Source organism: Gopherus flavomarginatus, chromosome 3, assembly GCF_025201925.1.
Source record: "Gopherus flavomarginatus isolate rGopFla2 chromosome 3, rGopFla2.mat.asm, whole genome shotgun sequence".
Classification (NCBI taxonomy): Eukaryota; Metazoa; Chordata; order Testudines; family Testudinidae; genus Gopherus; species Gopherus flavomarginatus.
The window spans coordinates 130857817-130875395 of record NC_066619.1 but is presented as its reverse complement, the minus strand read 5'-3'; the positions used below and the strand labels follow the sequence as shown (position 1 = coordinate 130875395).

The 17579-nt window shown below is 39.7% G+C and overlaps 1 protein-coding gene across 5 annotated transcripts in view; it reads right to left on the bottom strand.

Annotated features, from left to right (window-relative positions):
* Positions 1–6: 6 nt before the first annotated feature.
* The window catches only part of HOOK3 (hook microtubule tethering protein 3), an 89409-nt gene continuing 71836 nt past the window's right edge, over positions 7–17579 (bottom strand). The window contains exons 10-15 of one of the 5 annotated variants that reach the window (XM_050944368.1): positions 17159–17299; positions 15813–16014; positions 10333–10443; positions 7964–8051; positions 7220–7292; positions 7–4977 (exon numbers count right to left, since the gene is read on the bottom strand). In XM_050944368.1, the coding sequence (XP_050800325.1) occupies positions 4854–4977; positions 7220–7292; positions 7964–8051; positions 10333–10443; positions 15813–16014; positions 17159–17299 (739 nt within the window). In that variant the 3' untranslated portion in view covers positions 7–4853. Of the gene's footprint in view, positions 4978–5929; positions 7293–7963; positions 8052–10332; positions 10444–15812; positions 16015–17158; positions 17300–17579 lie in introns of those variants that run through there. The other 4 variants (XM_050944369.1, XM_050944366.1, XM_050944367.1 and 1 more) reach the window with 4 other exon arrangements.

Below are 17579 nucleotides of genomic sequence, written 5' to 3'. Positions count from 1 at the left end.
TTCAAAACACAAGAGTGAACAAGTCAGCCACTGAAACTTGGGGCTCACCATTTCTGCTGGACGATATAAGGGGCACAAGAAGCTTAGGGGTCAATCATAAGACCCATTCTGGCATGTAAATGAGTCAGAAAGCTGATGGTCCTGCCCAGCTAGGGATTCCCCTTGTGAAGAACAAGTCAGGGATGGTGTAAAGCTGGCCCTTTGGCTTCTACACTACCGCCTGGAGGCCCCCAGTGGCAAAGGGGGGATACACCAGAGAAGGAATGTGTACTCTGGCAACACATGGCTGCAAGTTGAGGACTGCTCTTGTATTCAGTCAGTCCTGGATTTCTGATTGCTAAAATAAGATTACTTTTTACGACAGTCCAATGAAAGAAAGACTGAGAGGATCTATGATATCTAAAAGGCGGTGTTTCTCCTGGAAGTTCATTGTTAAAGGAACATTTTACCTAGAATCCCTTCCTTCTTCAAACAACCTACCTCAGTAGTTGATGGCTCTTTGTTGTCAATCCCTGCTGGAACCACTATCCCTACATCTTACTGAAGAGGAGTGGTTCTCTAAGGAGTGATGGTGCTGCTTTTTCTGCTTTCTCTCATGATCTCGTAATACCAAGAAAGAAACTTTCAGTACCAAATCTGAAGTCACTCTTCAAAACATTCCAGTCCCTAGCAGAGTTGAACTTTGATTTGCCTCAAGGATGGAGCTTGAAAGAAAGGCCCAGAGATGGCTCAGACTCTGCCCTGGAAACTATATCTTTTTCCATCAGCATCAACCAGAGTAGAGACCCAGGTAGTTATGGGAACAAGTAATAAACTGCAAGCAGATAGAGCATCTTGGGGTAAGTACCTCCCACTGAAGCACTGAGTATCAAGGTCCGTTATTATACGTCTATACCGCCCACGACAGAGAGTCTCCCAGCCTGGGTCGACAGATCTGGGCTTGCGCTACCATGCTACAAGTAGTTGTGTAGACATTGCAGCTTGGGCTGTAGGTTGGGCACTGAAGCCTAGGGATGGGGGTGGGCATCAGAGCCCAAGCTCCAGCCTGAGCTGCATCTTCAAAGCCTTGTCTACACAGCCACTGTTAGTATGGCACCATGAGGCCAAGTCTGTCAATCCGGGCTGGGAGGCTTGCTGGCACGGGGCTGTGTAGACATACCATTACAGATTTTCTGCCTCTCCAGCAAGGTTAGGTCTTAAAAGCTCATCTTTCTCCCTGGCTCTGCCACCATGGCGGAATCACTGTCACACTGAGGATACGAGAGAGAGATCACTATAAAACTGAAACAACTTAATCCCTAAATACTTGTAAACAGAAAAACTAACTCTACCTATTACTATATTTAGTTGACGTTACAATAAAAACTAACTCTTGACCAAGGAGAAATAACAAAGGAAAATGACCTAAAGACTGAAAGTCAAGGATTTCTAATTTGCTGCTTTGGAGACTGGAAGGAACAGAAGGTATGGCTCCTTCTAAAGCCCAGCCTCAAACTTTTCATAGCTCAAGGTAAAGTCTGCATGGCCCCCAAAGAACAAAGATTTCCAGAGGGCGCTGGAAATAGTATGGAATATGCAGGTACATCACAAGAGTGTGCATCGCTGACAATATTAGAAGGGAAAGCTCTTTTTAAAAATAGAGGCTAAAGTTAGCTTGGAACTGACTGCAGGTTTTATCAAAGGGTATGTCTACACTACCCGCTGGACCAGGGATCGATGTATAGCATCTACTGAAATGCAATAAATCGATCCCCGATTTCTCTGCCCTCGACTCCTGTACTCCACTGCAGCGAGAGGTGGAAGTGGAGTCGACGGGGGAGTGACGGCAGTCGACCCTGCGCCGTGAGATGCAAGATAAGTCGACCTAAGATGCGTCGAATTCAGCTATGCTATTCTCGTAGCTAAAGAGCGTATCTTAGGTCGATCCCCTCACCGCCAGTGTAGACCAGGCCAAAGTTATAGTTGATGAACTCGCACAGTATCATAATAATGTGCAGATTGTGTAATATATTGATCAGAGTGCATGCTTACAACTGCTAAATGGGACTTTCCCCAAGACCTTTTCTGTCTGGTTTTAAAACATGGTAGCTGCCTATTTACCATAGGAAGCCTATATCAAAGGTATCTTGTACTGCTTTTCCCAAGCCTCTATATGAAAATCTTCTTTTTATTCAGAGTTCTGAAACAGTAAAGAAATAAGTGATTCAGAACTGAGGGCACTTAAGGGCCTAGCCCTGCAACTGCTTGCTGGAAAAGCACTTACTGTTGCGTGTAGTTCCCTACACACCGGAAGCACTATTCATCATAGTGAGCACTATACTAGCAGCAAGCATTTGCAGAAGTCGAGTCTTGGGGTGTGAACAGCAGTGCATACCAAAATTCTGTCCTGTAACTGCCCCCATGTGAATGCTTTGGGTACAAACTAAATGACTCCTACTTTGCATTAATGTAGTCCTCTTCAAAAAGGATTACTGGAATGTAGTTACCATAGTAAGAGTACAGTAAGAGTATAGCAGTAGGAATATACTACCAACCCCCTGACCAAGGTGGTGAAGGGGACTGTAAAATGCTTAGGGAGATTAGAGAACCTACAAAGGCAGAAAATGCAATAATGATGGGGGTTTCAACAATCCCCATGTTGACTGGGTACATGTCACCTCAGGATGGGATGCAGAGATAAAGTTTCTTGACACCTTAAATGGCTGCTTCTTGGAGCAGCTAGTCCTGGAACCCACAAGCGGAGAAGCAGTTCTTGATTTAGTCCTAAGCGGAACACAGAGTCTGGTCTAAGAGGTGAATATAGCTGAAGAGCTTGGTAACAGTGACTATAATGTAATTAAATTTAACATCCCCATAGGGGGAAAACTGCCAAAGAAACCCACTACAGTAATATTCAACTTCAAAAAAGGAGAACTACATAAAAAAGAAGGTATTCAAATAGAAATTAAAAGGAAGAGTCACAAGGGAGACATGCCTGCAAACTGCAAGGAGACTATTTAAAAACTCCACAATAGAGGCTCCAACTAAATGTATACCTCAAATTAATAAAGACAGTAAGAAGACTAAAAAATGCCACCATGGCTAAACAGCAGAGTAAAAGAGGTGGTTAGAGGCAAAAAGGCATCCTTTAAAATTGGAAGTCAAATACTAGTAAGGAAAATAGAAAGGTGCATAAACTGTGGCACGTTAAATGTAAAACTGTAAAGCAGGAAGGCCAAAAAAGAATTTGAAGAGCAAGTAGCAAAAGACAAAAAAAAAGTTGCTGTTAGTTTTTGAAAGTACATGAGAAGCAGGAAACCTGCCAAACAATCAGTGGGGCCACTGGATAATCGAGATGCTAAAGGAGCACTCAAGGAACACAAGGCTGTTGTGGAGAAGTTAAATGAGTTCTTCACATAGGTCTACACTGCAGAAGCTATGGGGAGATCCCCACTCCTCAGCCATCCTTTTAGATGACAAATCTGAAGAACTGTCCCAAATTGAGGCATCAGTAGAGGTGGTTTTGGAAGAAACTGATAAATTAAATAGTAATGAGACACCAAGATAAAATGATATTTCTGAAGGAACTAAAATGTGAAATTGTGGTATGTAATCTATCGCTTAAATCAGCTTCTATACAAGATGGATTGAGGGTAGCTAATGTAATGCCTATTTTAAAAAAGGCTCCAGAGGTGATCCTTGAAATTACAGGCCAGTATCTAACTTCATTACCAGGAAAAGTGGTTGAAATTATAGTAAAGAACAAAATTATCAGAAATGTAGATAATCTTAATATGTTGGGGAAGAGTCAACACAGCTTCTGTAAAGGAAAATCATGCCTTACCAATCTATCAGAATTCTTTGGGGGAGTCAACAAGCATGCGGACAAAGGTGATCCGGTGGACATAGTGTACTTGGACTTTCAGAAAGCCTTTGACAAGGTCCGTCACTGAAGACTTTTAAGCAAAGAAAGCCGTCATGGGATAAGAGGGAAGGTCCTCTAATGAATCAGTAACTGGTTAAAAGATAGGAAATACAGGGTCGGAATAACTGGTCAGTTTTCAAAATGGAGAGAGGTAAATAGTGGGATCCTCCAAGGATCTGTACTGGGACCAGTACTGTTCAACATATTTATAAATGATCTGGAAAACAGGGTGAACAGTGAAGTGGCAAAATTTGCACAATACAAAAAGATAGTTAAGTTCAAAGCCAACTACAAAGAGCTACAAAGGAATCTCACAAAACTGGGTGATTAGGCAACAAATGGCAGATGAAATTCAATTTTGATAAACGCAAAATAATGCACATTAGAAAAAAATAATCCCACCTATACTTACGAAATGATAGGGTCTAAAGTAGCTGCTAACACTGAAGAAAGATCTTTGAATCATTGCGGATAGTTTTCTAAAAACATTCGCTCAATGTGCAGCGTCAGTCAAAAAAGCTAACAGACTGTTTGGAACCATTAGGAAAGCGACAGATAATAAGACAAAAAATATCATAAATCCATGGTACACCTATACCTCATGTGCAGTTCTGGTTGTTTCATCCCAGAAAAGATCTACTAGAATTGGAAAAGATACAAATGATTGGGAGTATGGAAATATAAAATCATGAATGGCATGGAGAAAGTGAATAAGGGAGTGTTACATACCCCCTCAGATAACACATGAACTATGGGGTCACACACTGAAATTAATAGGCAGTAGATTTAAAACAAACAAAAGAAAGTACTTCTTCACACAACACACAGTCAACCTGCGGAACTTGCTGTCATGGGATGTTGTGAAGGACAAAATTATAAAATGAGTTCAAAAAAGAATTAGATAAAATTCATGGAGGATGGGAGCACCAATGGCTATCAGCCAAGATGGTCAGGAACACAACCCCATGCTCTGGGTGTCCCTATGAGTCCGACTGTAGATGTTGGGACTGGATGACGGGGATGGATCATTCAAACTTGCTCTGTTTTGTTCATTTCCTCTGAAGCATCTGGCACTGGCAAATGATAGAGACAGGATACTGGGCTAGATGGACCATAGATCTAACCCAGTACAGCTGTTCTTATGACTGCAGGATCCCCTCCAGGTGGCAACTAAGGACCTGTATACTTATCACACTGCAACATCAGAGAGCAAATGAGATGAGAGAGGAGGGGCACTTTTGCCTGGAAGCCCATTTTTTACATTAATTGTTATTAATTATTAAATCATGTTTATTATGGTAATGACTGAAGGCCAACCAAGAATTTTGACACAACAAATTCTGCTTTAGATGCAACAAATCCTGCATCTTGGCAGAGGGTTAGGCTAAATGACCCTTGTGGTCCCTTGTAACCCTATGATTCTGATTCTATAATGGGGCCCCATTGTGCTAAGCGCTGTCTATCCCCAAAAGAGCTTGCAATCTACAGGTTTCTTATGAATGTAGTCAGCATTCATTGAACTACTCCGACCTGCCTTTAAAGGTGACCTGCAAAGGATTTTTTTTAAAAAGGGCTTATGCCCGTTTGCCTCATCATGACATATAAAGAAGGCCTGAAATGTTTTTTTGCTTATTTTAAAAAGAGGTTCTCCTCCTGCCCTCCGCTTGTTTGTATACCTTAGAAAGTGACAGGAATGTCAACTCTGCTCTTGCCTCATTTTCCTGGAGGATTTCACAGGGAATATATTGTTCTGACATCTTAACCGAAGGGGTGAAGGTGCTGAATCTTTAAGATACTCTTCTCTAAAATCTTAAAGGTGGTGTTTAACAGTATGACTGAAAATTCCTTCCTCACCCAATGGCTCAACTTTCACCCTTCTTGTCTCTTGTGATGTACTATTACACTAGCTTTCCTGGCAGCAAAACCCTCATCTAAACTAGGAAACTTGTTTTTTAAATTTTGGCTAATATGATTTTATGAATCACTATGCCACAGTCTACATGAGGTGGTACGTGATGTTTAAAGTCATTTTAGCTAACATGCTTAAAAAAATGTTCTTTTTCCCTAGTCTAGACAAGACTAATGTCTTTCAAGCTAGAAGTTATCTGATTTTCAGGTTTAACGTTAAATAAAAACCTGTTTCCTCCAGGGAAAAACTACTTTCAGACCTTCTCTATTAATAATAAAGAACCAAGCTCACACAGGTCACAGTGGAGCAATGTTCCCTGTGGTGTCTGGATTAGTTATAAATGTTGAAGGCTGTATGGCCCGGTGGATAGGGGATTGTAATGGGAGTCAGGAGACCTAGGTTCTATTCTCAGCTGTCACTGAGCTGCTGGGTATCCTTGGGCAAGGCATTTCACCACTCTGTGCATGTTTCCCCTCCTACTCTTTGCCTAGGTATGATAGGGCCCAGAGCTCCATTGAGAATGCTGAGGTTTGTTTTATCTCCTTTGTAGGTCACCTTTAAGGCTCTTGTGATAAATGCCTCTTTGAAAACACTGCTTCAGAAAGCATTAATCCCCTCTTCACTGCTCTTTAACTAACCTGGAACCAACTCATGTCACAGCAATGTACAGTAAAATAGAGAGAAGGAATCCTTTTTTGTTAGTAGCCATCCAGCAAGTACCACCTTCACCACTCCAGAGAAGAGTTCTTAAGCTCATACGCATCTCCCCAATCACTGAAAACAGATGTACCCACATCTCAAGAGGAAAGGGTAATTAGGGGAGTTTGGAATTACTCTTCCAAAGGAGTTGCAGTGTATTTCTTAGAGATGGGGGTCCCCTAATTACTCCAGTTTCAAGTTGGAGTGATACTAGACTGTCTGGACAATATTAAATACACTGTAGATAGTGTTAAACCATAATGATTTTCAATTCTGACTTTATTCTCCTAATTTGCTCTGTTTTCTGATAAGTGCATGTCTTCCTCACTTGATAATACAAATGATTTTTAAATCCAGTTTATAATTTGATATTTTAATTGTTTTCTCTTCAATAACATGAAGTCCCATTGTTTCAAATCTTTCTTTTTTAACATGCCTAAAAACAGTAATATCATGAACTCTTCAGAGAAATGCGATCCAGTGAAAGCACTTTTAAAAAAACCAAAAAAACAACAGTATGATACAGGCCTAGGGCAGGTCAAATAAACTTAATTGCAAGTGTAAGAGGAATAGCTTTGTAGAAATCCAAAGGAGGAGAAAAGAACTAGTGTGAATCTTAGTGATAAACTTAAAAACTCTGAAAAAGAACTAATTGTGTGCATACACATCCTAAGGTCTATGGAGACAATAAGCATGATTTCACTCACTTGATTTCAGGAGTAACAATTTCTGCTGCTAGACTGTCTGAAGACTCCTGGCTTCCCAGTGGCATCAATCCTGTTTCAGACATAAACAATGAAAAGGATTAACAGAAAGTACAGTAATTTTTTGTTTCAGAAGGCTATGGATAAATATTGTTTAACAGGATTAAATTTTAAGAGAACATTATAAACAGTATGCTCCTTGTGAGCATGTGAGAAATAATACAGAGTCATGCTATAACAGGAAGGAAAGATGAGCATAACTCCATTTTTGAACAGGTTTTCTGTTCCCATTTTCCTCCGTTTTGGACAAAGTTTTTCTTTTAATTAGAAGTTACAGTTTATTCCTTGGTTTATGTAAAAATATAAATATTTGCATGATGTGATATATGGAATATAAACCAATGCATATGTACAACATAAGTTGAGGAAAACTATGTGAGGATATTAATGCAAATGTTTTGGAGATAAGTGAGTTGGTTTCTTACTGCCATTACTTAGAAATCAAACTCTTAAAACTTTTTTGAAATATCACATTTCAGGAGAGACCAAGCATGGAAAATTTCAGCCAAAGGTTGAAAGCTTCATGAAGTCCTGATCTAAAAATGTGATTATAGCAGAAAGCATTTCACAATCTCAAGTTACATTGGTCAACTATAAAACAATAGTAAACCTGTCTAACCTGGCCCTATGAAACCTCGGTGGACGTTCTTTAGAAAAAGGTAACTTCAGTTTCTCTTTCTCCATTACCTGAAGTTGTGAGCTGCCCTTCTTGTGCTTGTACGCATCGAAGCTCTTCGATAGTTTCTTTTAGGGAATCTCTTTCCGTTCTTAACCTCTGAGAGATTGGAAGCACAAGAAATATTAATCTCAGCTCTACCAATCCATCTTTAACTCTAGGCAAGTTGCCACTATGCACATCGTTGTCAGCACTTTATCAACGAGGATTAATATGCACTGCTAGAAATGCCTTTCATAGCAAGGAATCCCAATTCATTCCCCGGGCAGAATTTAAAAAAAAAAGAAAAAAAGAAAAAAAGAGCAGCTACTCACCAACAACACTGGTTCTTTGAGAGTCCTGTGTCTGAATATCTACACTTGTGGGGTCAAGACACCTGCACCATGAACTTTCAGAGTTCTTTAAGGAGAGCAGTATCCCCATCAGGGCCACTCACACTGTCCTTCCTCTCCTCTTGTGCAGGGTTCCTAGCTATGCAATGGAAGTGGGCCAACAGACTTTCACTTCCTTCCCCCAATATGGGAATTCTTAACCCCGCTCAACAGAAGTCAGGAAGGTAGGTAGGGAACTGGAATATGCAAAAGCAAACACTTGAGGAACTATGGTTACTGGTAAGTAACTTCTCTTTCTTCTTCAAGGGCCTCTGCATACTTCCAGTGGTGGAAGATTAGTGAGCAGCATAACCCCTAAGAAAGTCAATGGCCTTGACCTTTGGTTAAGCATTCAGCTGAGACTGGGACATGGATGAAAACTAGCTGCTTGTGATTCAATCCAGGCAAGACTGAGGTAATGCTGGTTAGAAAATAAAATCATAAAACATGGCAAGGATAATATCTGTCCCTCTGAGTGTTTCTCATCTGTTGTTCAAATTTGCAACATTCAGGAGACTGTTTAGATTCCCAGCCTCTTGATCAGGGAACAGCAACGTCCAGGATGACATTTTATTTAACAGTGGCCTAGAACTGATCAGTCACCAAACAGGTTTTTAAAAATTATTAAGCCCTGTCTCTTCCAGGTGATAAGTGGTATTTAAAAACATTAGACTTAATTGTGTTGGCGAACATATTTTAAAAACACTAAATTTTTTTGTCAAGACACTGCACAAGATCATCCAGCCTAATGCCTTTTCCCATTGGCCAGTGTCATAATCTGACAGCTCAGGCCTGTATGAGTTTAAAAATACTCATGTCCTTCTCAGGGACTTGATATAGATTGTCTGCACCTCCATGCAGGAAGAAATTAAAGTTGGGATTATTGAGGCCCTCTCAAATGCCAGGCCCAAATGGTCAATTAGATCACAGGAAGGTTCAGTACGAAGCATGGAAGCTATTCAGTGTCTCTGACATCAACAGGTCTCACTACAACCAGAAATGGCATTGATGGTACTGGCTATCCCAGACTCCAGAACCATGGAAACTGTGGACACTTTGACACTGACAGCCCTGGATAGCTGCCCACTCCATACCAGAGTTACATGACAACTAGATCTGCAGGCGGAGTAGAGGATGGTGCAGGGTAAAAATCCAAGCTGCAGTCTGCCTCAGAAGAACTAGGATGTGAGTTAAGTGACCAAGAACTCCAGTACAGTCTTCAACTTCCATCCAGGTACAGAGCTAACGTTGGTGAGCAACTCTTCGCAGCTGATCTTCATGAATGCTCTCCACCATGCCTGATCGACCCAAGTCCATCTGGGGGTCTTGGACACTTTTGCTGCACCTTTGGTGGTCAGAAGCTACGGAAGAGCAGTTAAGGCTTCTTCTCTTTTTCTGCCCTCTGAGCCCTGGATGACAGGAGGGGTGAGTGGCCCCAATTGAGACTGCCCTCCAGAAGATTCCAAAAGTTTGCAGCACATGCAGTTTGATCCCACAAATGGGAGTATGTAGAGGCTACACTGAAGATTTTTTACTTTAAAAGAAAACTTCTGAGTTTGACTCCAGAGGAATATTATGAAAGTTTGAAACCCAGTTTAAAATTAAATACACTTTACAATTACATTTGAGATTTCTGAGTCTTTCACTGCTGGATGCTCAAAGCTAAAACTTGTTACACTGTTCATGAGGGATCTATGTAGGAGGTTAGATAAACACAGCGACGGGAGAAAAGGATATTGAGAAGAAAAGACAAATGTGTCTTCTTGGCTCTTCATTTTTAAAATCTACTGCACACATTTTCATAGTTACCTTGAAACCAGATCGGTTTAATCAAACTCCACAGTTATTACATGTATATAATATTTTACCCAGACAACGGACAATTTAAAGTGAACTAAGAAATATAACTTGGCTAAACAGGTCATTTTGATTGGCAGGTCCAGGGTAACAAGGATACAAATTTGTTATCACCACCACCACAAGAAAAAAAGCAACATCTGAACACTTACATCTTTTTCTTTTTGGAGGCCATCTACTTTTTCTTTCAGCAATTTGTATTCAAATTCTAATTTATCTGCTTTCTTTGATTCTTCAGATAATCTGTTTTGTAGTTCAACTACCTGTGAGACAAAGGAGGAATTGTTTGTCTATCTGTGTTAAACATAATTTGCATGAAAAAGTTATTAATTACACTGTAATGTGAGATGAGTGTTATAACAAATGGAATATTCATCGCTAGCACATTCAAAATGGTTTGCTCACCTATTTTTTCAATCAATATCATTGAAGCGATCAGAATAGTACAACCTCAGTGCAAGTAAAAACTGAGACAACAATGCTATGAAGAAGATACAAACTGTTCTGTTTGCCCAACTACTCAGCTAATTATACTCGAAATTTAAATTTGAGTAAAATCTCTATATAACCAATGAATCACCATAACTATACAATTGAATGGAAAAGAGATGAGGAAATTGATAATGGCCCTTCTCCTTCCTCATAAGTGTGGGTAAAGAAATCAGCACAAAAAAAAAAACAGAGATGCATTCTCTTATTTTTCCTCTCTCTCTGTTTTCCAAGCATCACTTTGAAAAGTCAAGCCCAATCTTATGTGAACAGGTAATATTTTGCTCATTTGTAAATTTGTTTTCTCATGTTTTTTGAATCCACTAATCTGGAGTTTCACCTCCAAGGAATGATAGCCAAACCCCAAAATCCAAAGAAACAGAGGCACTTTTGATTATTTAACAAGAGGAAGTAATGAGCTATCAAGGGTCCAGCCAAAGTGCCCATGGATACGACCATGAAGATGATCAATGAACAGCTATTTACAATTAGAAGAGGAGAAAACTGAATAAAGCTTTCAGAGTGGACATGCAAGTCATGAAAAACAAAATCAGCAAGAAGTTGCTCACTCAAAGCTTTACACTTCTATTAACAAAGGCTCAGTTCTAGGAATGGAATTAGTAGCATGTAACAGAAAGAGCTTGGATAGAACAGCACTGAAGAAAGATCAGCATGCCAATTCTATAGCTGAATGGAAACTTTAATGAAGATACATCCACTTGTAGCTTCCTGTGAAGCAATTTATAAGGAACCAATGTCTGCTTTGTTTTAGAGTTAGAGAAAGAGGTATGTGTGTAAATAAAAATATGTTTTAAATAGGTATGTTGATTAATTGCAGTTAGCTCACGTGATTAACTCAAATAAAGTAACTGCGATTAATTGCAGTTTTAATCGCATTGTTGAACAATAGAATACCAAATGAAATTTATTAAATATTTTGGATGTTTTTCTATATTTTCAAATTTATTGATTTCAGTTACAACACAGAATATTAAGTGTACAGTGCTCACTTTATATTATTATTTTGATTATAAATATTTGTACTGTAAAAATAATAAAATAGTATTTTTCAATTCACCTCATATAAGTACTGTAGTGTAATCTCTATCATGAAAGTGCAATTTACAAATGTAGATTTTTTTTTGTTACATAACTGCACTCAAAAAAAAAAAACCAACGCAAAACTTTAGAGCCCACTCAGTCCTACTTCTTACTAAGACAAGCAAGTTTGTTTACAGTCATGGGAGATAATGCTGCCCACTTTTTATTTACATTATCACCTGAAAGTGAGAACAGGTATTTGCATGGCACTTTTGTAGCCAGCATCACAAAGTATTTACGTGTCAGGTATGCTAAACATTCACACACCCCTTCATGCTTCGGCCACCATTCCAGAAGACATGCTTCCATACTGATCATGCTTGTTAAAAAAATAATGCATCAATTACATTTGTGAATGAACTCCTGGGGGGGGGGGGGAGAGAGAACTGTACGTCTCCTGCTCTGTTTGACCTGCATTCTGCCATATATTTCATGTTATAGGAGTCTTGGATGATGACCCAGCACATGTTCGTTTTAAGAACACTTTCAGTGCAGATCTGACAAAACACAAAGAAGGTACCAATGCGAGATTTCTAAAGATAGCTAAGGCACTCAACCCAAGGTTTAAGAATCTGAAGTGCCTTCCAAAATCTGAGAGGGATGAGGTGTGGAGCAGGTTTTCAGGGGACGTAAAAGAGCAACACTCTGATGTGGAAACTACAGAACCCGAACAGCCAAAAAAGGAAAATCAATCTTTTGCCGGTGGCATTTGACTCAGATGAAGAAAACTAACATGTGTCCATCTGCACTGCTTTGGATCATTATCAAGCAGAACCCAGCATGAGCATGGATGCTTGTCCTCTGGAATGGTGATCAAAGCATCAAGGGACATATAAATCTTTAGCGCATCAGGCATGTAAATATCTTGTGATGCCAGCTACAACAGTGCCATGCAAACTGACATTTGTCAGGTGACATTGTGAACAAGAAGCGGGCAGCATTATCTCCTACAAACATAAATGAACTTGTTTGTCCAAGAAATTGGCTGAACAAGAAATAGGACCGAGTGGACTTGTAGGCTCTTAAATTTTACATTGTTTTATTTTTGAATGCAGTTTTACTTTGTACATAAGCTTGTACTTCATTTACATTTGTAAGTTTAACTTTCATGACAAAGTGATTGTACTACAGGGCTTGTATTAGGTAAATTGAAAAATAGTATTTCTTGTTTTTTTACAATGCAAATATTTGTAATAAAAATGAAAATAAAGTGAGCACTGTACACTTTGTATTCTGTATTGTAATTGAAATCAATATATTTGAAAATGTAGAAAACACCCAAAAATATTTAAATAAATGGTATTCTATTATTAATAGCATGATTAATGGTGATTAATTTTTTTAATCGCTCAACAGCCCTAGTTTTAACATTCTAGTGTGAACAGTAGCAACGTCTAAAGTTAAGGTTGCCTAATGCTTCCCATGTAACCTTTTGTTTCCAATTGTTTGTATCTTTGACATAAAGAATGAGGTTCCCCTTGTGGTCAGTTGGCTTGTTTGTGTGTGTGTTCTTTCCATGTGCTGTTCAGCTCGGCGCAGACAGCTAGTTCGGACAACCTCAACAATACTACCCAACGTGGTTGAGCATCGAAGGCTGGAATGTTGTTGCCTCAGTAATGCTGTCCAGGCTGCTCAGTGCTTCTGTCCTTGGAGCTCCAAATGTTATCACTAACAGCAGCAGATAAGGCAACCTGATCATTCAACAGACCTTGACGTTACTCAAAGAAAAATCACAGGCATGGTTCGATGGCTAAGGCCCTTGGCCAGGCTTATTGTCAATGAGGCACGGTACTAGCTCCCTGGATCAATATCTACTGTTACATTAAAACATGTATGCTCATTACAATGGACTCAGCTCAGTCAGTGGTCGGACTTGCTGCTGCCCCCTAGGCTGGAAAAAGAGTTAAGGCGAAGTATCCCAACATTTATAGACTGAGACAAACGACAGTCTATAACAGGGGTAGGCAACCTATGGCATGTGTGCCGAAGGCGGCACACAAGCTGATTTTCAGTGACACTCACACTGCCTGGGTCCTGGCCACCGGTCCAGGGGGCTCTGCATTTTAATTTCATTTTAACTGAAGTTTCTTAAAACATTTTAAAAACCTTATTTACTTTACATATAACAATAGTTTAGTTATATATTATATATTATAGACTTATAGACTTCTAAAAACGATAAAATGTATTACTGGCACGCCAAACCTTAAATTAGAGAGAATAAATGAAGACTCAGCACACCACTTCTGAAAGGTTGCTGACCCCTCGTCTATAAGAAATTTAAGTACCACCATGCTTATTTCACGACCTCTGTTTGTTACCTCTCCTTGTTCCTAATATCTTGGATGAAACATCCCTACTCATTATTTTGTCAAACCATCTTGTCTTGTACTAGATTGGGATGTATCTGTACTAGCGAGAATAAATTTACGTAAATATCTAGTGCCTAGAACACTAGCAGCAACTTTCCCAAGTTCATCTACTGGACAGTGAACTTGTAAGCATCTGCTTTAACATATGGCCTGTGATTCACAGCCTCTGGTTCAGGCCTCAGCCCAGCCCCAATGCTCCAGGGCTCTCTCTCTCTTTCTACTACACTCCTTTCTGTTGCCCAAGGCTCATCCCATGTTAATGAGGGAACAAGTATGATCAGGTGCAGACACCAGTGCTAATGTGCATGAGGTCCTGGCAAATCAATACAGAATAGAAACACAAGTTGTCTCGGGGAGGTATGCAACTTCCTTCCACCCACTTTGAAATAAAATACTCCACTTCACTTTTGGTAAACTGGAGAATGTATATGGCCCTTCATTTCAGAGGGTGCGGGTAACAAGAAGGTTACTTACCCCTCCCATGGCACATAGGATGAGAAATACATATCCTCTCGTCTCAGTGTAAACCTGCCAGGGCTGGCCCTTAGGGGAAGTGAAAAACATCCCCAAGAGTCCAAACCAGGCAGATGCAGAGCAAACACTGCACTGGGGCTGAGAACAACTTCTCACAAGCTAATGGGAGACTCCCTATCACAAACTGAATTTGCCAAATGTAAACCAGCTCAAGGGGATTGACAGAGGCTAATAGCTGGAAAAGGGTCACCAGGCAGGGGAAGAATCTCAGCAAATCTCCTCTTACCTTCTCTCTTCTTCCTTGCAAGAGAAGGAACAAAGACCGAAAATGCAGACAGTGCAGAGAGCTGACCTGCTTGCTCCATGGAGCAACAGGACGCTGAAGATTGAGGGGAAAAGAGGTGGAGCCTGTGCAGAGCACGAACTGGCGCAACTGCTACTGGAATATTGTGTCCAGCTCTGGTGTTGTTGAAAAACTGGAGGTTTCAGAAAGCCATGAGAAGGATTAAAGGATTGGGAAACATGCCTTATAGTGAGAGACTGAACTCCTTTAATCTATTTACCTTATCAAATATAAGGTTGAAGGGTGACTTGATCACAGCCTATAAATACCTACATGGGGGACAGAAATGTAATAATGGTCTATTCAATCTAGTAGACAAAAGTGTAACAAGATCTAATAGCTGGAGGCTGAAAGATAAATTCAGACTAGAAATAATGTGCACATTTTAAAGTGAGAGTAATTAACCATTGGACCAACTTACCGAGGGTTATGATGGATTCTCCAACATTGGAAATTTTTTAACCAAGACTAGATATTTCTTCTAAAAGATCTGCTCTAGTTTAACCACAGCTATTGGACTTGAAGCAGGAATTAATTCAAGTAAGGTCTATGCTTTGCTTTATGTAGGTGGTCAGACTAGAATATCACAGTGGTCCCTTCTGACCTTAAAAATCTGTAATTCTATACATTTTGTCTATCCAAGAGAGACAGCTCTTGTTGACTTTTTTCCTGCTTCGTAGGTGGAGTTACACAAGCTCTATACAAGCTAGGGGGAGAGGGATATTTACAATAAAGCAGATCCTTTACACAGAACATGGATGAGTTCTGAAGGTATTACCCAAATTATTATTATAATTAACAGAAAAGGCTAAGAAATCAACAAATCAATTGCAACAACAATTTCTGTTCTCACCTGTCTCTTGTATGTTTCCAGCTGGCTACGGGCTGCGTGGGCTTTCCTTAGTTCTTCCTCTAAGCTTACAGTGTTTTGCATATACATAGTGTTCTTCTCCTCTAAGAGTTTTACTTGCCGCCGCAGATCACCAAGATCTTCCAGCTTCTTTTTGTATGACTCTACCTGGCTTTCTAACTTAGCCACTTTATCAGAGGAATGCCTGGATGATAACAGAGAAGAAGCAGCTGCATCAAATCTGTTCATATTGTAAACTTTGGGGCATGGACCATCTTTTTGTTCTTTGTTTGTACAGTGCCTGGGCCATGGCTAGGAGTCCTAGGCACTACGGTAATACAAATAATATATAATAATATTCAGAATGCTAACACAGTAAGTGCTCTGAAGTCACCTCAGTATTAAACTGGATACAAAAAAGGTTCCCAAACACCAGGAGTAGCATAAGAAAGCAAACAACTTATTCTCACCGCTGTGTGTCTTGGCTCTCTCTTTGTCAGCCTTTCTGCTCCTCCCCTCACCAACCATATCACTCTTCCTGCTCGAATGCATTTACTGTCTTCTTGTCTGTTTCCATATCAAGTTCTAACTATTTTCATGTCATCCTCTCTCTCTCAGGCAATCTCCATCTCAGACTCCTAATCCATCCTCAAAACTCACTTTTCAGGCAGCTTTTCAATACTATCCCTGCATCTGCTCTTGTTTTCATGCCTACCAACAGATTAATTTGTTTTTAAAATAAAATTTGAAATACTTGAGCATCTTTATGGTCAGTGAAGGAAAACACAAAGAGCTGTTATGCCCATTTACAGGACAGCTTGTGCTCTCTCCGCATAGTGGCAGTTTAGTAGATTAAATTAAGAATTTTAGGAACATGGATGCAGGATGGGGCTCAGTTTATAAACAGCTCTCATTGCTGAATACCACAATTTAGAAAAAAACAGCCAAAGAGAAATTTACCAAAATTTTCAAAGAAATTCACCATTTGGTTAAGAACAAGCAAAAGACATTGCAGCCCAAAGGATACGTTTTTTACAACAAGTTGTGAATGCCTTAAAACAAGGGCTTATAATGAAGAAGGGTTACTGCAACCATAACATGAATAGTGTGGCAATATCACATATACAGTGCTTAATGATATCATATCAGGTTGGTTGACCGGCAGAAAATTCACAACCTCATAATTTTAATGGTAACTGGATGCACTTTGGTGCTTATTGATAAACTACTTTAATGTAGGCAAAATTTTGAAACTATATGAATGCTAATGGAGATGAATTGATAGCAGAAACTTTCTTTTAGGAATAAAAAGAAATATACTCCCTAATGGTTAGAGTAATATAGTTTACCTAAGTACATCCATCTCATCCTTCAAAGACTGAGCCTCTTCTGCTAAAGTGGTTAGCTCTTCATTCTGCTGTCGCAATTCTGCAATTTCTTTTTCCAACTCTTCACAACGTATTCGATAATCATCTTTGGCTGCCTCTAGCCTACAGAATTGAAATAAAACAGCAGGTAAGAAAGGGAATATGTTCTAACCACAGGCCAGTGTTACCTTCTTCCTTCATAGCAGCTTTTTGGGACACTGGGGGGGAAAAAAAAAAGCCAATGAACAACATCATGTTGCCAAGTTTCTATTACATTTTCAAGGAGGTGGAGGGAGCTCCAGCTTTATGGGTATAGATGCTTCCAAGTCAATGTCATCAACAACTCTGCTTGCAGTGCAACAAGGAGATGTATACTTCTCATCATCGTTGTATTTGAAAGAGA